This window comes from Plecotus auritus (genome assembly GCF_963455305.1).
Source record: "Plecotus auritus genome assembly, chromosome: 4".
NCBI lineage: Eukaryota > Metazoa > Chordata > Mammalia > Chiroptera > Vespertilionidae > Plecotus > Plecotus auritus.
The window spans coordinates 174,816,550-174,829,550 of record NC_137775.1 but is presented as its reverse complement, the minus strand read 5'-3'; the positions used below and the strand labels follow the sequence as shown (position 1 = coordinate 174,829,550).

Here is a 13,001-nt window from a genome sequence, read left to right as displayed (position 1 = left end):
TCCTCTATTAAATTTCAGGCTCTAATGCTGTGCTGTGAAATTGTATTGTGGTATCATAACTAATAATAGAGGTAAAAGTCCTTGGGGAGATTGTTCAAAGTAGGCATTACTGTGTGGTTGGTTGTGTGGTTGGTCATGTCATCATAAACTTGTGGCTTGTTTTGCAATGTAGCCATCTATATATATAAAAGCCTAAGCAACCATCACAACCAGAACGACCAGTTGACCAGTTGCATTGACACGCACTGACCACCAGGGGGCAGACACTCAATGCAGGAGCTGCCCCCTGGTGGTCAGTGCGCTCCCACAGTCAACTCCCCTGGTCCCTCCCCCCGTCTGGCAGGTCCCGTCTGGCATGCCCTGTCCAGCAGGCCCCCAGGCCCCATCTGGCAGCTGGCAGGCCCCCAGGCCCTGTCCAGCAGCCAGCAGGCCCTGGCTGGCCCGGCCTCGATCTGGACTGGGAGAGACGGCCCTGATAGGCCCTGATCACCAGCCAGGCCTAGGGACCCCCCCTGTGCATGAATGTTGTGCACCGGGCCTCTAGTCATATATAATACCTTTGGGGTGCGAGTACAGAGGATGGGATTCTATTTTATCCCCTGGTGACATCCTTTTGTCTCAGTCTGTCATTTCGAATTCTTCATTTCATGTTGTCCTTTTTGTTTTTGTTCTTCATCTTCCTCCTCTTTTTGTGTCTTTTGTTCCTCTTCATTCTGTTTTAAATAACTAGTATATGCTGACTATGACCCATATGCTGTGGCAGGAGTTTGTAATGATCATGGCAAGACATATGCATTGTATGCCATCACTGTGCACCGACGCAATCTAAACAGTGAGGAGATGTGGAAAACCTATCGTCGTTACAGTGACTTCCATGACTTCCACATGAGAATCACTGAACAGGTAATGAGGTTTTAAAGTGTGTGCTTTAAATTGTTTCCTGATTCAATGTTTAATTCTAAATAGTTCTAAGGATGTTAAGGTATTGACCAAAGCCAATGAAAGAAAACAAAGTAAGAATTTGTGTATAATCAGTATAAACGTTAGAATGATTTTGAACATTTAACCAATAAATCAGACTAACTAATCATAACCACTGTGGACTAGACAAAATATCAATGGTATACCTTGGGAAATTAACATGAGTGTCTATTTTTCATTTTGAGTTGTGTGTGTGTGTGTGTGCGCACGCTTATCAGAGGTATTTGGGTTTGGTTTAAAGTAAGGAAGGGGATCACTGTAGAATATTTTTTGGTTTTCAGCAGTGTAATTCAGAGCTATAATCATTTTAGATGACATCCTTATTTAATAGTGTAACAGTTAAATCTTTGATCCATTACCTTATTTTAAGAACCATAACCTGAATTAAATTTAACATTAACCAAATAATGTTTTTAATTTGTATTTAATACAGCCCTCTTGTTTTATAGAAGTATAAGGACTCTTAAAAATAACAAATATAAGTTATTTCTGTTCTACTTTTTATTAAATATGTTTTCTTATCCTTAATTTAGAAGAAAATAAACTATCACCAGATGAATGGAGTAGATGATCTGTGAAATTTATTTTAACTCAAGGGTCTGATTTCATTCAAGGCTTATAAATATACAACTGGTATTAAGCCAATACAAATTATACTAATTAATGGTGACATTTGATTGGGTGGACTAAAGATTTGAAATGACATTGTACTAGTTTAGTAATCAGAAAATGCGTTTTTCATTTCAGAGAATAGAGGGAAAATGGTTGGCATTGGTAATCTCATTAAAATGTTTGTTTAATGAGAATGAGATAAACTACTAATAAGTTAAAAATGATTAAAAACAGGTTAGTGTTGACTCCAGAAGCCCATATTAAAAAGACTATTTTTGAATTATATTTAGAAGGTAATTAATAATTTTGGACATGTTTGCTTTTTCTGTTCATTTTGAGTCTGTCCTTATGAATAAAGATGTATAAAAATAAAAGGAAATAATTAAAATGTTAAATGTCACATTATTTTAGAAATGGGCTGAACTCCCCATTCATTTATTTAACAAATATTTATTGAGCTTTTCCTATCTGCCTGGCACAGTTCTCAATGATCCTATATACTAAAAGGCTAATATGCAAATCAACCAAACAGCAAAATGACCCGTCGCTATGACGCACACTGACCGCCAGGGGGCAGACGCTCAACGCAGGAACTGCCCCCTGGTGGTCAGTGCGCTCCCACAGGGGGAGTGCTGCTCAGCCAGAAGCCAGGCTCATAGCTGGCGAGCGCAGTGGCAGCGGTGGGAGTCTCTCCTGCCTCTGCGGCAGCACTAAGGATGTCCAACTGCCATCAGTCAGACATCCCCCGAGGGCTCCCAGACTGCAAGAGGGTGCAGGCTGGGCTGAGGGCCCCCCCACCCCGAGTGCATGAATCTCATGCACCGGGCCTCTAGTGCAAATATAATCATGAACAATACAGGTCCTTGCCTCTAGGAGTTTATATTTCAGTAGATACTGTGCATGTCTTTTTCATTGAGTGAATTGTAAGTATAGATAAAAGTAGTGATTTAAAAGATACTAAGTATGCATTAAAGTGACTGAGTAAATGTATTTTTGCGCCTGGATATAAACACATTTTGAATCCTTCTGATATAAAATTTCAAAAATGTTTTTTAGATTTTCTAGTAATGTGTCTGGAATCTAAACCTGACATATTCCATGTAGAAAAATAAAACCTTCGATTTTGGAATGTCTATGATTTACATATAGTATTTGAGTTTTTTGTGAGCATTTTAATATTTTTTTTTATTCTTGTGAGTTCTTTAGGTAAATTTCCAATTTTTTTTTTTAAACATATTTTATTGATTTTTTACAGAGAGGAAGGGAGAGGGATAGAGAGTTAGAAACATCGATGAGAGAGAAACATCGATCAGCTGCCTCCTGCACACCCCCTACTGGGGACATGCCCGCAACCCAGGTACATGCCCTTGACCGGAATCGAACCCGGGACCCTTCAGTCCGCAGGCTGACGCTCTATCCACTGAGCCAAACCGGTTTCGGCAATTTCCAATTTCTTTAACATACCTTTAAAAAATATTTTTATGAATTTTTGGCATAGAATTATATTATTTTTCAGGAATGGCCTACCTTGTACTTATAAACAATCTTTCAAATACCAAGTTTATAATATGTCAATATGAAGTATAAAATTTTCCCATTTTTTTCTTTTATAATAACAATACTTTAGAAACTATTAATCATCAGTACCTCTGTTCCAGACAGATAATTTTAAAAGGAGTTTGATAATTTAGACTTTAAGAAATTAACTGTTATTGTAACATTTATTTATTTTTATTAATAATGTTCAATATTTTAAAGTTTCTGAAATAAATTGTTTTGTTGGATACTGTTATATTCCCATAGTGTATTTCATCCTAACAAAATACCACAGAATGGGTGGCTTAAACAACAAACATTTATTTTCTCATATTTACTTTCTGGAGGCTAGAAGGCCAGGTCTCAGTTTTGGTCTTATCTATCCCTGAGCGCCTCTTTTTGGCCTTTAGTGACTGCCCTTCTCATTGTGTCCTCACATGGCCTCTTTGTGGGCTCTCATTCCTGGTGGTGTTTTGTATGTCCAAATTTCATCCTCTTATAAGCACAACAGCCTGATTAGATTAGGACCCACCCTAAGAACTTGTTTTAATTTTATCACCTCTCTAAAGGCTCTTTCTTCACACATAGTCACATTCTGACACACTGGAGGTTAGGTCTTCATATTGGGGAACTACAGTTCAGTCCATAACATATTGGTAATGCCAGAGTAAACTGTGCGTTCTGTAAAATTGAGTCCATAGTTTAAGATAATGTAGATAATATTCCAGGAAATTAAATATTTTAGGACTCCTTGAAAACTTTAATTTACGTCTATTAGGTGTGATTAAAAAATTTAATCCATTGGCCATTTGATATCCAAGAAGGACATATTCTAATAGTGTTGTGAATCGCCAAATTTGTGAATATTACTACAGCATAACTTCTCCCCTGTAAATTGCCTCTCCACTTTCCCCCCTACCTTGCCTGAAGCAAAAGAACTGCTTTTACCTTTCGTGTGTAACATACAATGAACTTGTTCACATTATTGCTCCAAGCAACCATCTGATTTGCCATTCCATTTAATTTATCAGAATATTCCAGTTTGGGGATGAAAATTATCCTACACCTTTTCATTCCTCTTCTCTTTAATCTCTGCTCCAGGAATGAATGAGTTTTTGAACAGAGAATGGTTTTAGAAAGTTGTTTCACTTCAGAATATGTATCACATGGGAAAAGCAATGAGGCTGCTTGAAGTTTCAGATGCTAGGCTGTGGGCCAGGCACAATCACTAGCTAAATGACTTCCATCTTACAGTGTTTGTTAGTAGCTAGTGTGGTTAAAACTGTGTGTCAGTGAGGCACAGCAGATTACTGCATAGCTGGAGCTTTGTAGGTGCACCCAAGTGTTAAGTAATCTAGCACTTTATTTTTCATGTGGTTGGAGGGAAAGTATCAGTGTAGTACTCCAGCTGTGTATATACAGAATTGTAATATAGTTGTAAGCTATATTTAAAAATTTCCTTTTCTACTTTTAATAATTAGCCATTACAAGAATTAATTTATTTGAAGTCATCAATATGAAAATATTTCTTTATAAGATTTTTTTAACAAGCCAGAAACACATAACTTTGATCATTAAAAACTTATTTGCTAATACTTTATTTACAAGTCAAAAGATTGTTATAGACAATATTTTTAAAACTTTTTATTATAAAAAATTTGAACAATATCAAAATTATAGAAAGTATTAAAATGACACCCCATGTGAATATCACCCATCTTCATCAGCTGTCCATGTTTGTCATTCTTTATTGAAATTACTTTATAACATATAACATTAGAACTGTGGTTTGCCTTTGCAACAGCATGGATGGACCTGGAGAACATTATGCTAAGTGAAATAAGCCAGTCAGGGAAAGACAAGTACCATATGATTTCACTCATATGTGGAATTTAAGAAATTTCCAAGCAAAATGGAGACAGACTTGTAGTAGAGACCAGGAAGACAGCTCTGGGAGAGGGGGGGTGGGATGGGAGAGGGGAGGGATTGAGCAAAAAAGAGAGAACTCATGGACAACAGTGTGATGATTGCGGAGGTGGAAGGGGATAGGTGGAGGTGGAAGAAGGCATAGAGGGGATAAATGGTGATGAGAAAACTAAAATAAAAAATTTTTAAAAGAACTGATTTGGACATATTTGGAAAATAGTTTTCTATTTTCTGATTTTTGCTTAGTAAAATATATTGCAAAATGATCTGTTTCAAGATGCTTTTAATATATAGATAAATTGTAACTAGGGAAATACTTTTCTCTTTTATTAAAAAATTAAGATTATTGAATGTATTTTATCTTCTAGTTTGAAAATCTATCAAGTATATTGAAGCTTCCTGGGAAAAAGACTTTTAATAATATGGATAGGGATTTTTTAGAAAAGAGAAAAAAGGATCTTAATGCATATTTGCAGGTAAGTTTATGTTTATTTTTACCCATAGATTTTCATTTTAATATAGCTAATGAACTCAGTATGTCAAAACGTGTTTCATTGAAGGAATTAAGCTAGATGTTAGGTTATATCATGAAATATTGTTGGTGAAAACAGTATTTTTTTTTTTTTTGGTAACATTTAGAAGTGTTTGCCTGGATTTTTTAATGTACTTTCTATTAATGTTAAATTTAAAATTATTATGTGAATAACATAATAATTTACTAATGTGGATTTTAGGATTAGCTGTAAAACCTGAAAATGGGATAGTAAATATATCTGGACAACTTTTATATTAGACTAGAGGCCCCAGTGAATTTTCATGCACTAGAAGGGGGGTCCCTCAGCCCGGCCTGCCCCCTCTCACAGTCCAGGAGCCCTCGGGGGCAGGAGGTGACCTGGCGATCGGGAAGGTGACGCCCCCATCACACCTCTGCCGCTGCCACTGCCGGCAGTGCAAGCCTCGGCTGGCCCTGGTTACCTGAGCCCAGGGCCGGCTCGAGGCGCAGGCAAGCCTCTGATAGCGGCTGGGCAGCCACCATCGGTGGCTTGCCTGCGCCTCGGGCCCACCCTGGGGGGCTAGGGAGCTGAGGGGACTACGGGACTCTGGAGGCAGGCGTGCAGAGTGGCCAGACCCTCCTGGGATGGGCCCAGCTGTGCCACGCGCCTGCTGCCCCAGCGGGGCTGAGGGTACTGGGCGCCACCATCTTGTGGCTGTGGGTGCCGCCATCTTTGAGGGCGTGGCAGTCAATTAGCATATTCTATCTTTATTGGCTGTGGGCACTGCCATCTTTGTGAGGGCATGATGGTCAATTAGCATATTCCCTCTTTATTAGATAGGATGCACTGAAAGTCAAAATAGCAGATGGGGAGAATAGTATATATCCTAATGTTAATAGTCATTGATGACTTTAACTGCATAATTATTTTTTAAATGTAAAATTAAAATTTTTACCCTTTTTTCCTGTTAGTTACTATTAACTCCTGAAATGATGAAAGCATCCCCAGTTTTGGCTCACTATGTGTATGATTTCCTTGAGAACAAAGCCTACAGTAAAGGGAAGGGGGATTTTGCTCGCAAGGTAAGCAGACGATTGCATTGATTTTTTTACAGATCTGTTTTCATACTTTGTTTTCAATATAAGGAAATAAATTTATACTCAAGTATGTTTTAAAACTAGACAATTGTATTAAATGTATCATGGCATATTTATCTTCTGTGCTTTACTAAGCTTTCAATAGGTGGACCTAATAAGCATAAAGTGCTATCTTTACATGTGGATTAAATCCAGCAGTACTAGTAGCTTCAAAGAAAGGGAAAAAAAAAACTTAGAAATGATGCATTGATGAAGGTTTGCCTAAAACAGGTCACAAGCTTTTCATTAGCTTCAGAAGGAACTGTTTCTTACTAAGAGGAAATGTCTTAACTTGGAGTAAGAATAAGAAAAGTGTTAAATAGGGTATGTTTTTTATGCTTAAGTAAAATCCTTATTATTTAAAATTTCTTTTTTGGATGCAAGACCTATACTTGGAATAAGATAGTAGGTTAAAACAATAAATAGACATATAAGAATCAGCCAGGAGAAACTAAGATGGCGGCATAGGTAAACACCTAAACTGCTGCCTTGCACAACAATTTCAAAACTACAACTAAAAGACAGAACGGACACCATCCAGAACCACAGGAAAGCTTGCTGAGTGAAAATTCTACAACTAGAAGGAAAGAGGAAAGCTCACATAGAATTGGAGGTACGGCAAAGGGTCTTTGTGCGCGTAGAGAGGAAGGGCGGCTGAGAGCCTGGCTGACTTTCTCTGGCGGAAGGGGGAAGGAAGCCTCCGACCGCACTGAACCCCAGTTCTGACTGCACTGAACCCCAGTTCCAGGCGAACCCCTGGGGACCGACGCTCTTATGGGGGGAGTCTGGACTCTCGGGCGGAGACTCGAGCTGGGAAAGGCAGAAGTCTGAAGGCGCACGCGGGCCAGTGCGCACAAAGGCTGCGGAGGTTGCCACAGGCTTTCCCTAGTGGAAGGGAGTCAGAGGATCCTGACTGCACTGAGCCCCAGTTCTGACTGAAGTGAACCCCAGTTCCAGGCGAGCCCCTGGGGACCCACGCTCTTGTGGGGGGAGTCTGGACTCTCGGGCGGAGACTCGGGAGCCGGGGAAGGCGGAGGACTGAAAGTGCGCACACGCGCGCGCGCCAGTGTGCACAAAGGCTACGGAAGTTGCCACAGGCTTTCCCTAGTGGAAGGGAGTCAGAGGCTCCTGACGGCACTGAGCCCCAGTTCTGACTGCAGTGAACCCCAGTTCTAGGCGAGCCCCTGGGGACCCACGCTCTTGTGGGGGGAGTCTGGACTCTCAGGCAGAGACTCGAGCTGGGGAAGGCGGAGGACTGAAAGCGCACATGCGCGCAAGGGCAAGGCTGACAGGAAGCCAAGACTGAGACTCCACCCCATCCAAGCTGAGCACAGAGGCTATTGCAATTTGGCAAGTCTAATCCTATAAGGCTGTCTCCAGCACCGAACTTCTCCCAGCATAGACACAGCTGATCCTTACAGCCAACTGGTCCGGAGGTCAATTCTTCCCAGTGATACCAACAACAATCAAGACTTAATTACAACAAGGCTGTACACACAGTCCACAAAGGGGTGCACCAAGAGTGTCCACCTCAGGTTAACTGGGGAAGCAGACCCACTGGGCCATATTGGAAACCTAGCACAAATATCTACCTTACCAACTCAGGGAATCAGTGAAAATGCGGGGTCAAAGAATCAGATCACAAACGAAAGAAATGGAGGAAAACAAACGACTGGATATAGAATTCAAAACCACGGTTATAAGACTTTTTAAGACTATCCTAGAAAAGGCCGATAAATATAACGAGACCCTCGAAGATATGAAAAAGGACCAACTAGAAATTAAACATACACTGACTGAAATAAAATATTATACAGAGACCCAGAAGCAGAATAGAGGAACACAAGAATCAAGTCAAAGAATTGAAATACAAAGAAGCAAAAAACACTCAACCGAAAAAGCAAAAAGCAAAAAAAAAAAATCCAAAAAGTTGAAGATAATGTAAGAAGACTCTGGGACAACTTCAAGCGTACCAACATCAGAATTATGGGGGTGCCAGAAGAAGAGAGAGAGCAAGATACTGAAAACCTATTTGAAGAAATAATGACCGAAAACTTCCCCCACCTGGTGAAAGAAATAGACTTACAAGTCCAGGAAGCCCACAGAACCCCAAACAAAAGGAATCCAAAGAGGACCACACCAAGACACATCATAATTAAAATGCCAAGAGCAAAAGACAAAGAGAGAATATTAAAAGCAGCAAGAGAAAAACAGTTAATTACCTACAAGGGAGCACCCATACGACTGTCAGCTGACTTCTCAACAGAAACTATGCAGGCCAGACGGGAGTGGCAAGAAATTTTCAATGTGATGAATAGCAAGAACCTACAACCAAGATTACTCTACCCAGCAAAGCTATCATTCAGAATTGAAGGGCAGATAAAGAGCTTCACAGATAAGAAAAAGCTGAAGGAGTTCATCACCACCAAACCAGTATTATATGAAATGCTGAAAGGTATTCTTAAAGAAGAGGAAGAAGAAAAAAGTAAAGAGAAAAATTATGAACAACAAATACATATCTATCAACAAGCGAACCTAAAAATCAAGTGAATTAAAAACCTGAGGAACAGAATAATCTGGTGAATATAATAGAATCAGGGGCATAGAAAGGGAGTGGACTGATAATTCTCAGGGGGAAAGGGGTATGGGAGGTTCATGAAGAGAATGGACAAAAATCATACACCTATGGATGAGGACAGTGGGGGGGAGGTAAGGGCAGAAGGTGGGGTGGGAAATGGGTGGAGGGGAGCTATGGGGGGAAAAAGGAGAAATAATTGTAATAATATGAATAAAGATTTATTAAAAAAAAAACAATAAATAATTAAGTGCTAAAATTGGGCAAGATAAGCTTTGTGGGTGAGAATACAAACTTTGGGATCAGATAGCCTTTGGTTTAAATCCCTGTTCTTCCATTTGCTAGCTGCCTGCCTGCCTGCCTGATCACCCCTAACCACCTCTGCCTGCCTGCCTGATCTCCCCTAACCGCTGGCCTCCCTGCCTGATCACCCCTAACCACCACTGCCTCAGCCCCTACCACAGCAGCTTTGTCCGGAAGGACATCCGGAAGGTCGTTCAAGTGTCTGGTCTAATTAGCATATTATGCTTTTATTATTATAGATTATTGACTATATTTCCTGTGCTGTACTTTACATCCCCATGACTATTTTGTAACTGCTTATTTGTACTTTTTTGTTGTTGTTGTTAATCCTCACCTGAGGATATTTTTTTCCATTAATTTTTAGAGAGAGGGGAAGGGAGTAGAGTGGGTTAGAGAAAGAGAGAAAGATCAATGTGAGAGAGACTCATTGATTGGTTGCCTCTTGCATGCTTCCTGGGCCCTGTCCTGAAACTGAGGTACTTGCCCTTGATCAGAATTGAACCTGCAACCCTTTAGTGCAAATCCATGAGCCAACGATCTAACCACAGAGCAAAACCAGCTGTGGCTAATTTGTACTTCTTAATCCCTTCACCTTTTCCAACCAGCCTCCCAAGCCCCGCTCTGGCAACCATCAGTTTGTTCCTTGTCAATATTTTTTTTTTAATCTTTATTGTTGAAAGTATTACAGGTGTCCCCTTTTTCCCCTCCATTACCCCTTCTTTTCACTCCTCCCCTTCCCAGGCCTTCACTGCCTCACGTGTGGAATCTGATGAACAAAATACACTGACAAAAAAAATGGATCTAGAGACATGGAAGTGTGCAACAGACTGATGATTCTGGGGGTGGGAAGATAGATTTATCAGATAGTTTTTAATGTAGGTTGTGGATTAAAGTGAAATTCATGCCTTCTATGCTTTTGAAATTCTAACTCTTCTATAACTTAGTAGACAGGTGACAATTTTCCCTCAAGCTGTGCATTTTAAATGTCGTAGTTTCATGTTTATCTCTCTTAATTCTGCTTGTGCTCTTATATTAGTTCATTTATAATGTCATTCCTGTTAAACAAAAACTCCTGGCAATAATGTCAGTGTTGGAAAAAATGATCTGATTGATCTGAGTACTCTCATGGTTAACCAAAATTTACTGTGTATAGAATTAGAATTACAGACAGACAGACACACACTTCATCTTTTTATCCTTTTTATTTCCATTTTTCTTTTCACCAGTGGTAGTGTTGTTCAAACCCTTTCTTCATGCTCATTTCTGTTCTTTGTTTCTACTCTAAATTGTTGTACTTTGACAAGGTCTCCCTATAGGTTGTATATTCTATCAAGCGTTTTTATAGCTCTACTAGAGGCCCGGTGCACGAAATTCGTGCACGGAGCGGGGGTGTTCCTAAGCCCAGCCTGCACCCTCCAATCTGGGACCCCTTGAGGGATGTCCGACTGCCCTCCCCTGCAGGCCTGGTCCCCCCCAACTGCTCTCCACTGCAGGCCTGGGGTCCCCCCCCCCAACTGCCCTTCCCTGCAGGCCCGGTCACCCCCAACTTCCCTTTTCTGCCGGCCTGGTCACCCCTAACTGCTCTCCCCTGCAGGCTTAATTGCCCCCAACTGCCCTCCCTTGCAGGCCTGGTCCCTCCCAATTGCCCTCCCCTGCTGGCCATCTTGTGGCAGCCATCTTGTGTCCACTTGGGGGCAGGATCTTTGACCAAATGGGGGCAGCCATCTTGTGTGTTGGAGTGATGGTCAATTTGCATATTACTCTTTTATTAGGTAGGATAGAGGCCTGGTGCATGGGTGGGGGCCAGCTGGTTTGCCCTGAAGGGTGTCCCGGATCAGGGTGGGGGTTCCCTTGGGGTATGGGGCAGCCTGGGCGAGGGGCCTGTGGTGGTTTGCAGGCCAGCCATACACCCCCAGCAACCCAAGCGGAGGCCCTGGTATCTGGGATTTATTTATCTTCTACAATTGAAACCTTGTAGCCTGGAGCAGAGCCAAGCCTTCTGCTCGCTCTGTGGCGGCAGCCATTTCTGTTGGGATTTATGTATCTTCTATAATTGAAACTTTGTAGCCTGGAGTGGATGCCTAGGCATGCCAGGGCTGCAGAAGATTGGCTTCTTCCATCACTGGGGCAGCCCTAGCCTCCTGCTCTCTCCAGCTCCATGGCTGCCGCCATTTTTGTTGGGATTTATTTATCTTCTATCATTGAAACTTTGTAGCATTGAGTGGAGGCCTAGGCCGGCAAGGGCAGGCAGAAAGCTTGGCTTCCTCCATTGCTGGGGAAACCCAAGCCTCCCTCCTGCTCTCCGTGGCTGCAGCCATCTTGGTTGGGTTTATTTGCATATTCGCTCCTGATTGGCTGGTGGGCGTGGCTTGTTCGTGTAGTGGAAGTACAGTCAATTTGCATATTACTATTTTATTAGATAGGATTGGCTCAACTTAAGCTGGGGAGTAACCAAAACTCTGTCCCTTTTACAGTTATTTTTGAAATTCAGTTGTTTTTTTTTGTTGTTATTGCTGTCTTATTCTACCTTTCCAGAGTGCTTTTCTTGATGGAAACTACAAAAGCATATTAAGAGTAATTTTTTCTTCTTTATATCATGTATTAACATTATGCCATGTTCCTTAAAGAGTGGGGTTCAGTTTTTCTACCATTTGCTTTTTTATTTTTGCATGGCATATAATTTGTTTTTGTGGTAGTTTTTATGAGACTCAGCATTTTCTGGAAAATACTCTTTTAGTTTGGTATGACTGGTTTTGTATCCACCCCCACCCGCCTTTTTTTTATAACCTTGGATAGTTCAGTATTCACCTGCTTTGGTTCTTTAGATGTTGCTCCCTTTCTTCATTGAAATTATCGAACATTTGTACTGCCACATTTCTATTTTACTGTCCAAATCCTCTGGAGATTATTCCATTTTATATCTCTGATCATATTTTCTTTTATAGTTTTTGTGTTTTCCTTATACAGATATCATTTACATATCTGGTTTACAACTTCTTATTTTCTTCTTCATAATGAATTTCAAATTCCCTACATAGAATGTATGTATCCTAAAAATTATTTTTAAAAACTAATTTTAAATAGTCACTTGTTAGTTATTTCAGCTTTCGGTTTTTTATCAGCTTGTTTACTTTTCAGTATCTCCTCAAAATATCTGTCATTGTTGCCTTGAATTGTGGCAGAAGGATGTTATAGCTAATTCCACTTGCATCATTTTTTTAAATATATTTTATTGATTTTTTACAGAGAGGAAGGGAAAGAGATAGACAGGTAGAAACATCAATGAGAGAGAAACATCGATCAGCTGCCTCCCGCAAACCCCCTACTGGGGATGTGCCCTGCAACCAAGGTACATGGCCTTGACCGGAATTGAACCTGGGACCCTTGAGTCCGCAGGCCGACGCTCTATCCACCGAGCCAAACCTGCTAGGGCCACTT

General features: G+C 40.8%; 1 protein-coding gene across 5 annotated transcripts in view; it reads left to right on the top strand.

Annotated features, from left to right (window-relative positions):
* The window catches only part of SNX13 (sorting nexin 13), a 104,355-nt gene that overhangs the window by 78,388 nt on the left and 12,966 nt on the right, over window positions 1–13,001 (top strand). For 3 of the 5 annotated variants that reach the window (XM_080664393.1, XM_080664391.1, XM_080664394.1), the window contains 3 exons: window positions 764–903; window positions 5,424–5,531; window positions 6,521–6,631. In XM_080664393.1, coding sequence (XP_080520519.1) covers window positions 764–903; window positions 5,424–5,531; window positions 6,521–6,631 — 359 coding nt within the window. Of the gene's footprint in view, window positions 1–730; window positions 904–5,423; window positions 5,532–6,520; window positions 6,632–13,001 lie in introns of all 5 variants that reach the window. The other 2 variants (XM_080664392.1, XM_080664390.1) reach the window with 1 other exon arrangement.